Consider the following 16,805-nt stretch of genomic DNA (forward strand, 5'->3'; position numbering starts at 1 on the left):
TGTAAGCCTTTCACAGCTCCTTGCCAGTACTCTATAAGTTAGTTCAGCTCTTGAGTACAGAAGTGTCTCTGTGAACATCTAAAAATACTAGTCCTGTGTTGTGTGTCTTGTGTTCATTTGAGTTGCAGTTTATATGATAATTCAATGGAGGCTGAGCCTGAAGAAATTTCTTCTGTGATGTTACGAAGCTGAGAATGCTTTTTAGTAGTATTAAGATGTATTTTTCTGACCCAAAATGCTAATCACTCAGATGGAAGTGTGTTACACCACATGGGTAAAGTTAGAAGCCTAGTAGCATAAAAGATATGTGGGAATCATGTCAAAATAGCATGGCAGTAGTGAAGTCTTTGAGGAAAAAATAACCTGTGTCATCCTGTGATATTCATCAATGCAACCATCTGAAAAGGATGAAAATGGAAATGGTGATTGCTGTGAGGAACAGTTATGCCATTAAAGTAGACCCAAGCCTGTTGTTGTTGAGAGTCATACCCATAAGGCACAAAATGTCACAGCATGCTTGCTAGAACTTCAAAGGCTAAAATAAGTGAGTAAAGTCTCAACAAGTTGTTACATCTTGTCACTCTAGTGCTGTACTCTAAAAGAGAACTGGCATTTCTGTGGCTGGCGTAGGTGTCCTGATGCTTTCTATACCTGTGGCCAGCCTAGCAGATCATCTTGCAGCATAGCTGGCTGCTTGAGCTGCCTAAGATGTCTCATTTTAACACCTAATTGATGGAAAAGAACAGAATAATTAACAAAAAAATATTCCGAGTCCTGGAATTCCATTATATTCTTGTCTGAGAGGCTTTATGCCTCTGATTGTACAATTGATCAGGTTAGTTTATTGGTGGGAGGTTAGTTCAATAAATACAGCAATGTCAAAGCCTAGACTGTCTTTAAATTTCTAAGATGCCAACCATAATAGATGTTTTCTGTACCTGTTTGATACCTAGACAAATTTAAGATTTAAGTTTTGACTGAGTAAATACTCTGATTGATACTACTTGGAGGCAGAAACCTAAATGGAGAAAGTAAAATTTTTTGTTAGAATGAAAGGCATAGATTTCCCATCAGGTTGAGGTTGTAGGTATCCAAAGATTTCCTGGTAACAAACTCAGGACTATAAATCAGGAAAGTCTTCAAAGCCTTATGCTCCTTCTCACCCACTTAGTCATGAAAATGACCTTTTTTTTTTACCTCCTCTCTAGAGACTGTGGTCTTTGCATTTACTCTAGCTGATGCTTTTCCTGCAGTTTGATTCAAGTATTGTCATTTGATGTTATGCTAGTATTCCCGTGAACTGCAGTTCAAATAATATGTATTAGCACTAGTGGATTGGGTCAGTTTGAGGAAAAGTTAATAACTAGGTTAGCATGTACCTATCATATTAGCTACAGGTTAAATATTGATGATGCAAGCTATTTGTTACAGAAAATAAAGTCAAATTATAATGATATCCCTGTGTATCTTGTCATATATAATTAGTAAGCTGAAAGGTCATTTTAGGAGATGGAATTAAAAATGTAATTGTATATTTGAAAAGAGACATTTTTTAAATACAGTATTACTACAGCCATAGGTTGTAGAGCCATCACATGTTCTATTCTAGCAGTTAGAACAGTCTCAGTATGAAAGCAATGTACCACTGCCAATTTGAGGTAAGTGTAAAGTCACAAAAGTACAAAGTACTATACACAAAATTAAACTACATCAATCATTCTGTCATACGTCAGATGCACTTGTATGATCCTACTGAAAGAAGTTCTTTTTGGCCGAACCAGATCTATCTAGTGGATAGATAAATGAAATCTGAGGTTTTTCACTGCTTTGAAGAATGGTTTGAGGGTTTTATTTGTTTTGTTTTAACTGTCTTCAGTGGTTGTCATAGCTCCCATGCAGCCAGATGTTTTTGTCTTCTAAGTTATTTTCAGGAAAGCTGTGTACTGAATAGAGATGTTTAAGCCATTTGTGGACAATTAACTTGAAAGTAATTTCCTCTTTAAATCAGAAAGGGAATTACATCATATAGGATAATCTGAAGTTATTTATATTTTTTAAAGCCTTTTGAAGTTCCCAATCTTTACACAAATATAAAGCAGTAGCCTATATTACTTGAGACTTTTCCTGTGATGTTCTTCCACTTCCACAACATTTTTTTTTAATTTTCAGACTTTTGCCTAAATAACATTTAGGTGAAGTCTTTTTAGTATGATATTCTCTTTTGGTCTTCAGGATCTAATTTTATAATATCGTTTAGCTTTTCCAAACATTTTAAGTTACATTTTAATGTGCATTTTATATTCAATAATTCATTTCTATTGTTAAATGTCTTTTAAAGTCTTTACATATGGATTTTACACCATCTTAAGGCAGTATGTATTCAGGTGAGTGTGTGTGTTCTCATACAAGTTATTTAGGCAAGTTACCACTCTCCAGCTGGTAGGTTTTTCCTGTGGCATTTGATCAGTGCCTTGTAGATCTGATAGGGTAACTAATTTTGTGTGTAGTTGCACATGGTCATTTACATTTTATAGCAAAGTATCTGCATGTAGTCAGTTTTTGTAAGTCAGCTGATGGGGGAACCTGTTTGAGGTTCAGTTGAAATCTCCAGCTGAGGGACAGTGATTATTTAAACTGCTGTGACAAAAATGTAGATGTCTACCTGATTATGGTATGTATTTTTTTAATAAAATACTTTGCATAAATGTAATCCAAACTTATCTATCCATGCTTTAAAAAAATTATCCCGTCTTAGCTTAAGCTTTTTCCTAATTGAGCCAAGATGGTATTTACGGAAGATGGGTTGATGAAGACAGATCTTTCAGCAAAGGCATGTGTTTGAGGACATGTCATGGGTTTCTGATCTGAGCTTTAAGCAAATCAGTTTTACTTTTATCTTAAAGGGCCCTAACTTGGTAAACATGGGAAAATTTTGTTTTATAAATAAGGTTTAAATGTTTCCATGGATGTCTCCATGTTGTTAGAAGATATTGCATCAGCTAGTTGCTCCTTTGTTTTGGTTGAGGAAAACACTGTGTTTCTCTTTGAATTTTTCAGATTAATGGGAGAAGAAATAGGATAATTATATCAAGTCTGAAGCTGTTTTCTGTCTTTTAAGAGAATGGAAAAACTGGGAAGATTTTTTTCCCTTCTACCACCCACCTTTGAAAAAGATAAGAAACTTCTTGTTCACCTGCATCCATCCAGTTTCAACTTGTCTAGTCTTTCCTGAGGGCCATTCTTTCCTTACTTATCGTATTTCAGATTGCTTACTCAAAAACCTCTAATCCCTATTCCACTGAGTCATGGAAAAAATCCAGTAAAGTGTTGTTAATGGATTTATTCACACTTTTAAAAGATTGTATTTCCTAGCTAACATGTCCATATTGTGGCATAAAGTTTTTAGCCAATGATGCATCCGTGAAATAGAACTTATTTCTCTGGATGACAACAGAACTAATGCTACTAATATGTATTATGTAAAGACTAAAAGAACAGTAAAATTATCCCTGATGGCTGAACAGGCTTTCCAATACATGCTTTTGCTGAATAAGCATAGACAGATATCATGTATTTTGATCCCATCATTCAACCCAGAATGACATGAATTGTGGATTTATGCCATTATTTATCTTACTAGAAGAAAAAAGCTCAAACTGTTACTTACTATGCATTTTCATCTGAAATTACATTGAGTGTTGTTAAGAGAATATGGTTCAAACAGCAACACTAGAAGATGAATTTAGAGGTAGCATTTTGTCTATATTGTGAGAAAAAGTCATGAGCAAGATAAGGAAAAGGCAGACAGAATACCCAAAGGAACAGAATTTCAAGGCAGGTTTACAGGTTTTGACAGAAGACATAGGAAGAACAGCATTGCTTACAGGGTTTTGCTTGCCTAAGCAATGGGTCAGGCAGTCACTGAGACCAAGTGTGCATTATGGGATCAGTCTCTGGAGAGCCCAGTCTGGGCTGACTGCAAGAACTGGCTGCAGGGCTCTGTTTTGCTCTCAGAAAGAAAATATGTGTTCATGAAAGGTGTGCATGCAGTCATGCACAGCATGCAGTGCTACAGCAACACATCCAGAAAGCCTAAAATGACAACTCCTGGCAGTAACTTCATCATTTGGTTCCATGGACCTGGCCAGTGTGGGTGCTCCCTGTGACATCCAGGATCCCCAGGTGAATTGCAGTCACTCTCCCAGTTCGGTGCAGTATTCTAGCAGGCCAAATTGTACAAAAGGTTTGAACTCTATGTGCCCTGAAATTGCTTATCCTGAAAATTTAACTACATATTCCTCTCATTTCATGTGTTTATTTGCTGCAGCTTTTCTCCAGTTCTTGCATGATTTGTTGACAGTCCAGTTCCAGAGAATCCTCCAGTTTTCCCAACAGAGCTGCATTTACTTGACATAAATACAGATTCACTAGGTCCAGGCTTTACTTTTTCTAGCCTACTTCTTAAGTCCCTCTCCCGAAAAGCAGAGGGCATGTGCATTAAGGCTAGTCAGTGATCACTTTCTAAAAATGTTGATGGACAAAGGCAAAGGACAAGCTAGTTTGAACAGAGGAGAGAAAATTTTGAGCACATCTCATCTATTTACTGGTAGGAACTGCATATTGGTTTCATCTGGAAAAGTGTACATTCCTGTAATGAAACACATTGGGAATCCCTATATCTGTTTCACATACTGTCTCTCTGAAACAGAAGTCTTCAAAGTGTATTAAGTGTGCTATGATATCACTATTCTATAGGATATCTATTACAATCCTGAATCCTAGATGGAAGCAGTAATCTCTGTTGAATTTGTTGCAGAGTATATTGTCTTAGAAAATGCTGTGGATATTACTTCATTGTTTCAAGCTACAGTTAAATTTTATCATCCTTAATGTTTGTCTCTTCACTTGGGATAGCATGGGGGGTAGAAACAAAGGAACATGAGTCCTTCATTGCAAGCTCCCCTTTTCTCCCCACCCCTATTATCTTGTCAAGCTGAATTTCTTTGTCTGAACTTGCTTTCTAGAATCAGTGGTCTGGGCATAAGCAGGCCAAAAGAGAAATATAGGCCTGTAATAGACGTAGGTGCACAGTGGTACTGCCCAGGACACATAAGAAGTGAAACATGAAACGCAACCTTGTGCGGATGGTGAGGGCTCCTTGTATTGAAGCAAGTTGGTAAACCTGCTGTGATTGTGTAAGTCCACTGATGCCTAAAAACCACGTGTGCGCAGCAGAGCTGGTGTTGTAGAGAAAAAGGAAAAGGGAATGTCATGGTTTAGCCGTAGCTGGTGACTGAGCACCACGCAAGTGCTCAATCAGCTCTCCCCCCGTGAGGGGAGAGACTTGTAGGCATAAAAGAGTGAGAAAAAACATGTGGGTTGATATTAATGTAGTTTAATAATTAAAAAGATATCTTAAGAAGAATTTTAAAAATTCTAAGGAAAAGGGAGGAGAAAACCCCAAAAAAACCAGGGAGAGAGAAAAATAAACGCAAGAAGAACAAGTGATACAAATGAAAACAACTGCTTAACACCAACTAAACAATGCCCAGACAGTCCAGGAGCAGCATTCACAGTGCCAACCTCTCCTCCTCAGTGCTGTTGCTGAGTGTGATGACAAATGGTGTGGAATATCCCTCTGGTCAGCTTTGTCCCCTCCCAGCTTCTGTGCACCTCCAACCTGTTTGTTTAATGGGTGGGGTGAGGAGTAGAAAAGCCCTCCACTCTGTGTAAGTGCTGCTCAACAATAAGCAAAACATCCCAGTGTTTTCAACACTGCTTTCAGCACAAAGCCAAACCAGAGCCCCGTGTGGGCTAATGTGAAGACATTTAACTCTATCCAAGCCAAAACCAGTGCAGGTACTGAACTAGTGCTTTCATGTGAAGTTTCTTCTGCTATTCTGTTGCTCATCTTCACAAGGTACACACTTAGATCTTGGCTGTCTAAATCACCTTTTTCTGTGGCCATCTCTCCCACTATAGTTTTACCAATGTTCTTAACCTCTTTTTCACTTGTGAAGAAATTGGTTGCCCTCAAACAAGCCAGTGTACAGATTCTCAATTAAAGCATCGGCTTCTCAGTAGGATTCATTTCAGTTTGTTGCTGGGGAGGGCAGTATACTTCACAGTTTTTGTTTTACAGTTGGGTGGTTTGGACCAAGACAGCCTAAGAGGCCAGACCATTCTGTGTGATCTCCTTCCAGAGTTTATGCAGAAGTTTTGCCAGGAGTCTGAGTCAGTCTGTTAACATATGGACACAGGCTCCACTACTCCCAGCAACAGCTCCTTGCATAAAAAAGGTATGGCTCATCCACAACACAGTGTCATTACAGCCATGTTCCCATTGTTTGGATCCTCTTGAAATAGGTGAAAGAGGCATGGAGCACAAAAAACCCTGGGTTTTTTTGGGTTTTCTCCTCCCTTTTCCTTAGAATTTTTAAAATTCTTCTTAAGATATCTTTTTAATTATTAAACTACATTAATATCAACCCACATGTTTTTTCTCACTCTTTTATGCCTACAAGTGCTTTCAGAGCTGGGACTGCCTCCTACAATTCTCTCAGAGCCTCTTGATTAAGTAAGCTGAGCTCTGGTACCAGCTGGTACCAAACTTAGTGTAATCTTTTGAAGTCAAGATAGTTGGGATCAGGTAGCTGTGCTGACAGAAAATGCAGGATCCATTGACCTAGGTTATACTAATATCAAATTTTAGGTAGGGCACTTCTGGTATAGCTAGTGACAGCATGATCACAGTGTGATGGTTCCAGCTCAAAGATGCTATCAGTAAGGTTGAAAATCATGGATAGGTCAGAGTAGAAAAAGCATACCATGCAAACAATACAAGACCTATGTCTGAGCCAGTTAACAAGAAGGATAGCATAATCTGAAGTGAATAGTCAGTGGTTGAATTTTAGAGATTTAATCAGGTGTGTCATTATTGGTATGGTCATATGACAGCAAATAAAGGGGTCTGCTTGTCAAAGTTATCCCAGCACTTATTTGGAAAACAGTTGATGTAAAAGAGTAGGCTTAAGGCAAATGTAATTTGGGGCTACAAAATATAATCTGGTCATAAGGGCTAAAGCAGGTGTGCTGTCATGTAACATCCTGACCTCTGTTTAAGCCCTTTGATCATTTAAGTGCAAATACACGAAGGCCACCTTGGACAGTTGCAATTACTAGTTGTCTGCTTTCATTTCTGTTGAAAATGTAATTAATTAATAACACAGGATGTTACAGGAAACTGTGGCATAGATCCAATTCTGTTGTAATAACCAGCAGCAAATTCCACTTAGGAGATACTCTAGCCTTTGCTCTTTTTCTTTGGTGCAGATGTAACAACAGTAAAAGGCTCACTTAAAAATCCAAGTACTTCTACTCTATGTTTTCATTTTATGGCAGACTGATGTAAATAGACCAATGGGAATAGAAATAAATATTTAATATCTTTTCTTAGAGAGCGTGACTTTTCAATAGAGAAATGTGTAGAGCTTTTACCCTTATCCTTTGCTGAGTGTATGTGGGAACAGTATTCAACCAGGGGTTATTTCTGCAGCTTAGAACTGAAAACTTCAGAGAATTTTCTGAAGCCAAAGTTCATTGGTCCTTAGCACTCCCAGCCCAAGGCCCCATGAAGGCCAAGGTAGAGCAATTAAAGCTGTTGAGTGCTGTCAGTTTGTGACAACAGTTTAGGGTTGTATCTGTGTTCTGAAGCTGTTCACATCTGGTCTGTATGGGTTTTGTTAAAAAGATGGCTCTCTAAGTTTGAATTTGGTCTCTCAAGGATTTTGGTAAAAGAGAAAGTTGATGTCAAAGCAGAAGTGTGTTAAGATATTTGAAAGAGATAAACAGGGTTTAATCTTGTGTGACAGGAAGTCTATTATTAAAATAGAAATATCATTAGAAGACTTTCCAGTTCTAAATTAAGCCCAGGGTATGAATTCCTCTGTATTTTATCACATAGTAATTGTTGCAGACATGATCTTTCGGAGCAGTAACTCAAAAGTCTTTACTGAAACTTTACTGACTTCAAATCTTGTTGAATGCACAGCATTCCTAATTTTACACAAATAACACATTTAATTTAGTGAAGAAATTTGCCTAGCCTTTGCCGTTAATTTGAGGACCTTGTGCAGTCTTTGTTTTTCTAAAAAATATACACTATATATAAACTCACAATGTGCAAGCAGAAATTCTTCCACGTAGGTGTGAAGCAGCAACTGGTAGTATCTCAGATTGGTTTTAAAGGAGATTTTAAAAGCTGTTGTCTCTCGAAGACTAAAGTGTCCTGTTAGATGTTCTTGTTCCTCATGCAGATAATTAAATCCTGCTGTTTGGAAAATCTTCTAAGCATCATCTACCTTCTGTCTGACAAAACCAAGGGACTCTATTTTAGTTGACACCTTGTAGGAATGAAATAAGGTGTATTGGGTTTTGACTTGAAGTATATATACCATGCTGTAGAATTATTGTGATTTATAAAATGAACCATGAGCTCCAACGTATCTCTGACAAATGGGAAGGCATGTAACTGAAAAGTTGCTATAAAGTTTGCTTCATAACAGCAATGATAGTCAATCCAAACAACATGATTTTATCTTACTGAAGTTTATTTAATTTTTAGTATTTTATGATGCAAGGTTGTGCTTGCAAATACTGCACAACTGACAAACTAAAAAAATGTAGCAACAAAAATACTTAAATCCACATGAAATGAATGCAAGTTAGAAGTTTAATATATGCACAGTTGGTGACAGAAGTATTTTAAATGTATACCCTGGGAAGCCACTGTGTTACCTCCACCTCTATTCCTCCCCAGGTTTTCCAACCAAAATGGTCATTTGGGTGTGTGAATTTGCTTCAGGCAAACCTGGGTGCCAGCAGCATGGCATCCAAACACATCAAAATTGGCTGTTCACATAGGACACTCTTAATGTCTTATCAACTCTGTGAATAGATCCCCTGAATATTATTACAGTCTATTGTTACGTAGTATTCGCTCATAAAATTGTAGAAAAGATTTATATTCACTCTGTTATAACTAGAAAGCATTTGAATGTTCTTATATTATTTTCCAAGGGAAGTTACTTTCTGATCTTTCATTCCATCCCTGTTGAACAAGTTCATGTTCAATGAATTGTACTCCTAGGAATGAGGACTATCTTGGTAAGTCTTGACTAGAGCAAGCCCCCACCTTCAGAACTTTGGGGCTATGTACCCACATGTGCTGTGAACTGAATTTCAAACATCTTGGATATCTTTTCTGAATGAATTATATAATGGTTGAGTCAATCTGACACAAAAACTTGAATTCAGTTGAAATTTTGTCACAGATGCGAAACTCCTTTTTTTTTCTTTTTCCTTTTTTTATTTTTTCATTTTCAAAAGCAGCAACAAATCAGGAAGTCTCAAGGTATCAGTGATTATACTTTCAGAAATACTCTTCCTCTGTGTATGTCATTCTAACTATGTCTTTTCACAGGGGACCACAGTCTAGCCCAGTTTAACTAATTTATTATCTTCCATTATTTTTATGTTGAACAGTCAAGCATATTCAACAGTACATGATTTTATTATTTCTAAATTGTTCAAGTTGCATTTTCACTATCCTCTATTACACTCAGATACTTATGAGAAAATCCCCCTGGTTTTCTATCTTTTAGTTGGCTAATCTATATAACCTGCTGGTCTTAATCACCTCTGTGTTTGATCCATAGCTTCAATTATAGGCAAAAGCAGATTTCTGTGTTGGTGGGTTCAAGAGTTTGACTCCCTGGGGAGTCTCCAATTGTGCAGTCTTTTTTTACAAGAGAAAGTTGCCACCTCTAAACTGCCTTCTAACATCAGCTGCTAAGCGCTGCCAGTCCAGGAAAAATTAAAGTAGAGGTATGTTGTGCTTTGACTTGAAGCAGAACCATATTGTTTCTGAGAATGTCAGGTCTTTACTCCTCTCAGGCAGTCACACTCAAGATAACACAGGACTTCCCAGTCTGCTTTTGATCTAGCTGTAGTGAAGGTGATAACTGGCTTTTCTTCCCTGGTTGTCATAATCCTTTCCACATCTATTTTCTTGTGTGTGAGGGAAGGACTGCCTGTTTGAGCACCATTGGTGAGTGCCCTACATGCCACATGTGTAGGAAAAGCTGAGCCACTCTTCCCACAAAGGGAAGCTCTGGAGAGTCTTGACTGTTTCAATATGATAAATTTAAATGAGGTTTTTGTCCCTTAAACCTAGTGATTCTTTCTTCAGTCATAAAATGTCCAGTCATTCTACCACGGCTAGGAATAGGCTAGCCAAAAAGATAGTCTATTTTGCAAATAGACCATTTGCAAAATTTTCTTCTTTAGATACTATTAATTTTTAAGATCAGAATATAAAATGATTTTCAGGGCAGGAGTCATGCAATTGATCTGCTCAACGGCCAAATAATTGTTTTTCCACTTGATGTAACATTGATAACTCACCAAATTTTGAAAACATTGGTGATCTAATTTTCTATTCTAGCTTATTCTTACCTCAATATTATTATAGTAGTAACATACATAGTTTCTAAAACATAAACAGTAACAAATAATAACATTAAAAGCAATGAACCTTTTTTAAAAATGCCATTACCCTAAAAATTCCATTTGCTTTATGTCACCTATTTTCAGTTCTTCAAAACAGGATAATTTAGGTAGTAAAGATGTGATGCAAAGAATGCAAACTAAGTCCCAGATTTACGTAGGTAAATAAGCTTTTATGAAGAATCTTTATGTCATCATGGAGTATCTTAACTGCTCCAGTACATTCACTCATTCCTGTGTGAAAGAACCAGTCCTGTGTTTCTACTTAGCAATATTTTTGAGTTTCAGCATTAAAATTTAAAATATTATAATATATGGTTTCTATTTAATCTGTCAATATTATTGGTCCACTCTGTAAATAAGGAAGAAAGGTCTAATGCATGTACATTTGGTAATATCCCTGGGGAATCAGTTGTGTAGCTGTGGTACTAATGGAAAAAGAGGCTCTCCAGAGAGCAATGTGCAGAGGGGAACAAAGAGAGAGCTTTTTGCTGGACTGCGGGTTTTGCTGCTGGCTGCATGGTAGCATTGTTCAGAGGAAGTGCACCTGCTCTAACATTTTCTTCAGTTGGAAGCAGACAGGTTTGTTGAATGCTCTAATTGCTGGTAGGCATGAAAGGATTGCCTAGAAGATTGCTTCCTAGGCTGTGCTTTGATGTTTTGTATGATTTGGAAGTGAAGACTTCTTTTCCTTTATCCATCTTACTAATAGGTGAGAATAAAAAATCTCCTTTCAGCTTTCATTCCAGAAGGTATCATGGCGCATTCAGTGTGATTAGCTGTATCATGGGCCAAAAGACTCCTTTTATCTTTTGAAAGGTGTGTAAAACACAAGCATAGTCATCACAGTCCACACTCATAAAGCACTATTACCTATACATGTTCAGTTAATATCAGGGTTCTCTGGGCAGGAGAAATACTCTGCTGTGAACACTAGGTTTGTCAAGTGCTGTAAATCCATGGCTAGAAATTTTGGATACAATCCTTTTAATACATGTTATAAATCTTGGACCACAGTTAGAAAAGGTTCTTTGTATAATTCCAATTATGTAATTTATAAACACAATAATTCTAAAACAAAAATGCAAGTTTTGCCTTATTTTTCAGCAAAATTTTAATAGCAGAGAACTGCGGTGAGGCTTGATAGTTTGAATGTCCTCCTTTTACAGATAAATACAAGATATGACAAATGCCCTATGAAGTCTTGTACTAAATTCAGATTATAACTAAAGCTACAGACAGTATGGTGTGATATATTTTGTTTGCAGAAATATGCAAATTAATAGAGTAACCAAAAAAACTCTTTAAGAATTAAAAAATTTTAAGGTTTTATTTAATTTTCTTACTAGGAAATACCTAGCTGAAAGAAATTATAGTGCATTATTTTCACCCATGTAAACTGTCACTGACGGCTTTCTCTTGATAGGGTGAGCTATTGCCGACATACTTGGAAGCACCAGAATACTTGATTGCAGTTTGCTTGTCCAGGTAGAACAACCTTCCTCAATTGGATTTGGTTTAAGTCTCCTCTGTGATCCAGATTTTGTATTCAGATTCATCACTTGCAGAAGTGCGTGAAGTGTGGGCCTTTTCAATCAGAGCCTATTTCACTTTCCAGTCAAGAGTTGAGAATTATGCATAAGAAACCTATGTCTGTTATATATGACTCTGAAATATAGTGTCTGAAATTTTTAATGATACATACTGGCTTAGGCTTTGTTTTAGGAAATTAAATTGTCGTTCTTTAATCTGTTGTAAAATTTGGGAAAAAACCTTCAAGGTATCTACTGAAACTTTGAGGTACGTATGTGATTTTTGTATTATGATTTACTGAGTTATGAATTCAATTTCCTCTTTAAAAAATTGCAGTTTTTCAAACTATGTTTTGCAATTCAATGTTTTGAATGCTGAAACATGTCAGTCTTGATCTTTATAGCTGCCTTTTGAGCAAACTGGTTACAGTGCCAGTGGTCAAGGCCATTGGACTTCTATGGAGTTTTGTCATGACCACTGTAAATTACACCAGCTTCCCAAATTTCTCTTCTGAGCACAAAGTGTGTATATTTTGTTTTGTGGTATAAGCAAAGAGTATATTTATATGCCTACAACTGTGGCCTCAAATTTTCATTTTCTGACGTGATGAAGTATTTTAAAGAGTATGCCTGGAACTTTTATTTTCTTGGACAAGAGGTCAGTCTATTGCTTTTATCTGTGGAACCAAGTATTTATCAGCTTTCTCTATGAATCATGCAGCACATCAGGTGCACCAGGGTTTAGTTCTAGATGACTTCACTATAAAGTTTGGGAGTGCTAAATTTTCCAAAAATACTTTAAGTCCAAGAAATTTTTTCCCCACAAAATTTTCAAATTTGGCTTGCATATCTTTGTACATATAGCTCTGTGTGAGCATTTATCTACCTAAATCAAATTAATTAGTTCTGATATTTTAGTGAACTGGGTGAACATGAATGTCTCAGGTGTTTGGAGGCAGGGATGCTAATACACATACCCTTAGGATGTAAGCACTTCAAAAAAATAAAATCCGGGTGATTATATTATTCATGTCTCAATGGATGGGGGGAAGGTTGAGTGTTTGCTTCACCTCCTTGTTCACCAAACAACAGAAATTAGTCAGTTCTGACACTCAGGCTGGAACAGCCAAGGGAATAAGCAAGTGGTTTGTTCAAAGCTGAAAGCGAAAGGATTTCAGATCACAGTCATGGATCCTGGTGTTTTGTTCACTACTAGTCAACCCCATTGTTCACTCCCTAGTCAACTCTATTAGTGTTGTAAGTGACTACTGCCTGAAAAATTTTTAGTGATGATCCATCCATGCAATGCAATGCCTGCTTATGAAAGTGGCCTTCTCAGCAGTCGTCTCCAAGTCACTGTCCTACTGGTTATTTGTAAGCCATCTGGAAAGAATGGGATGACTCATTCATTTTGATGTGGGTATGGGTTTTATGGCCATAGACAGAGAGAAACAATGTGTACTTGGTCATACCCCTGCAGCCAGTTTTTCAGACTTTGCTTTGATAGGGACCAAGTCTTACTGGACTGTTTCCTTAGGTTTATTCTGATTTAGTCTGTTTAAAATTGTTATGGACTAACCACAAGTTTTGTGTTGAGTGGACATGGTTTTTTTTCTTCTTTGTGGGTATTGTTGACATCACTTAAATGTGTCACTGTCAGATGTGTGCTATCTGATTTTTGTACGAGGTGTTCAGAACTGCAGCAGAAACTTCACTCTAAAAAAAAAGAAGGAAATGAAATGTGTGAGATTAGAATTATTAATTTTGAGAGCTTGGTTTATTTAGACAAAACCCCAGGAAATTCAAAGCTTGTCCTGAGCTGTCATCTATCAATAAACTGTTGCGAAAGAATAATGCTAGTAATCATAAAACTGCAGAAGATGTGAGATAGAAGCAGAGTAAGAGTCTTAATCATCTAGAACCATAACTGTAGTCTAAATGAAATGTATTTAATTTCCTGAGGAAAGTATTAACCGTGAGGAATAGGAGAAAAAAAGATTTTGTAGGAAGTTTAGTTAATTGATAGAGTATCTTTCAAACATAAAATAGTTCAAATCCCCAGAAATTCTACTGTTCTCAAACACTGAATGGTGTAAGCGCATAATGTGTTCTACAGTGTCTCATATAAATCATGGGTTGATGTTTGTAGAAATATGTACAGTGACTTTAAAAAGAGAACGTGTATAAGAACACTTTTTACTTCATTGAGATCGGTGAAATACTTAAGTCTTTTTTGGATGCCATGGAGACTAGAAACTAATATACACTGCCATGTTACTACATGTGTGCAGCCAAGTGAATGGCAAGTTTAAAAGGTGGTTTGCAAAAATATTATGGTTTTGTTAAGAAACAAAGTATGTTTCATCCCTTATGAAAATCTTTAAGAAACAGACTAGGATCACATCTAATGAACTCAATCACTTTGTATTTGAAAGAAAGATTCTGATTTGAATAGATATTGTCTTGAATTGGATTATATTTTTCTGCTATGTCAATTCATTTGTGGTTAGGCAAGCTACAGGGGCTGATGCTATTGAGTTCTAAATGAGCTTAAAAAAAGCTCCTTCAGAACAAGGAGATATTTTCAGGAAAGTTTTTACTATTACATCAGTAAAATAAATCTTAATAACATTTTAATGTTGTATGCAGTATTTCATTTATAATGCTCTTCTGAATATATTCTTTGTTAAGCAAAGCACAGCACTTTTTATTTCTATAATTAAACCATATAGGTCAATTCTAATTTACAAACCAGTGGAGAAACTTCAGGCTCAGTTAAGAAGCTCTAGGTTCCAGGTTCAAGTGTCACTTTGTAACAGCCTGTAGAAATTGCTAAATTCTTGTGACTAGGGGTGTTGTGAAAGAGACTTGTGACCATGCTGCAGAAAAGTTTAGGATTCAAAGTAGGTTTTAATTTAATGAATCCACGCAGTTAGCAAATTTGATTGTATCTATTTTACTCTCTTTATGAGCTGGTCCAAACAGAATAGGAGAAGAGGTAATTATAGTAATGGCGAAAAAGAGGAAATGTAATAAATATTCATAAAGTATGTAAAATTTGTTTTTATCATAATCTATTTTATCTAGGTCACCTTCCACACTGTTCTTGTCCTGATAGATAGCCTATTTATTTTTTCTCTTTTTTTTTTTCTCACTTTCTACATAGGACTGACTCATCACATCTGTAATCTCCTAACAGAAGCTGTGGCCCTGTACTTGGAGGCAGATGATAAAAGGAGCACCAAGACAGCAAATGTGCTGCTTCTGTCCTTACTTGACATTTTGCAATACATGCTGACATATACAGCAAACATTGTGCGCCAGACTTTGCAGGTATGGGATTTACTCATGGCAACTTGACTGTCTTAAACAATTTTTTAGATAACTTCCTATTATCCTTAAAAATGAGACTCATGCTATTCTGATTTTGTGGAACTTTTAGTGTAGTGAAAACTCAATTTGTCTTCCAAGTTACTGTTTGAAGCACTGCTAGTCATGGCATTGTTGGGACTCCCTCCTCCAACAATGACATCCTCCTCCTTAAAAATGGAGCACAAAATACAATTCAAAGAAATTTCACATAACCCTCTTAGTAACATATGAAGGAAAAGCATTTGTCATTTTTAGACATGATATAAATCTAGCAAATATTGCTTTTCTTTTTAGATGATCTGCCAAATTTTTAAGCTAGTTAAGTGGAAGTGATTTTTAAGTTAGTTAAGTGGAAGTATTTACACTGCAAACAACATGTACTCTTCATGGTAGGTTTTTTATGTTCTTGATATTATTCACTGAAGAACAAATATTTGTCAGGTGAAATATATCTAAAGGAGAGTGATTCAAAAGATTGCAGATAGGTTGTATTACCTTGCAGGTTCTGGCTTCTTTAATCCCCTAATCCCCAGAGTCCCTCCTCTGTGGATTGGTTTGTTTTTGTTTATGGTTTGGTTCTGTATTTTTTGGTTTGCAGGGTTTTGTGGTTGGGGAATTGGGTTTTTGGGGGGTGGTTTATTAAGTAGGCTTAATGTAAGAAGTTGATGTTGAAAATTGAGCTTTTTTCTTTTTTCTACACTGATTTACACAAGCAGCTGTGCTATCAACCACATTTCACTGTGAGGTTTTTGGTTTGGTTTAGATGTGTGACGGTACAATTCCTTGTCTTTAAGTCCTCTGTTAGCAGGTTCTGTAATGATATTTTCATCTAAGAATCACTTCATAGATCAAATTTTCTAGGCTAATTGCTTGTTGTCGTATTTTTGGCATCACTCCATGTAATCATAAAGAGCTGAATTCTGTACTTATTCTCCATACAGCAGTGGTGAGGCAAATTTTTCTGGAGGACACGTGAGGAGAGAGGATCTTGCACATGGATTGGTAGTATTGAATTGATGGGTTTTATTTAGATTTAAAATTAAATCTATTCATTCAAAGCCAAATTCTGTTCTGGCTTTACTTGAATACAGCAGTTGATTGATGCACTGAAACTCCAGCTCCAGTTTTGCTTATCTCTAGTCACAGTAGTCTGCTTTGCTCTTAAAGTCTAATGAGTGACAAGGAGCAGCTGGAAAACTGAGTTTTGAAGCATAGGTCTATTCTGTGCCCATATATTAATTTGACAGTGGTGTTACTTGTCTTGGCTTATTTATCTTGATAGTACTCATCATAAGATCCCTGAGATCTCTACATCAGTACGCATACCGTATTGAA

General features: G+C 36.6%; 1 protein-coding gene across 1 annotated transcript in view; it reads left to right on the plus strand.

The window, feature by feature from the left end:
• The window catches only part of ULK4 (unc-51 like kinase 4), a 211,166-nt gene that overhangs the window by 130,605 nt on the left and 63,756 nt on the right, over nucleotides 1-16,805 (plus strand). Inside the window, exon 33 of the mRNA XM_059848144.1 lies at nucleotides 15,265-15,431. Coding sequence (XP_059704127.1) covers nucleotides 15,265-15,431 — 167 coding nt within the window. The remainder of the gene's footprint in view (nucleotides 1-15,264; nucleotides 15,432-16,805) is intronic.

The sequence above is a fragment of the Haemorhous mexicanus genome, chromosome 1, assembly GCF_027477595.1.
Source record: "Haemorhous mexicanus isolate bHaeMex1 chromosome 1, bHaeMex1.pri, whole genome shotgun sequence".
Classification (NCBI taxonomy): domain Eukaryota; kingdom Metazoa; phylum Chordata; class Aves; order Passeriformes; family Fringillidae; genus Haemorhous; species Haemorhous mexicanus.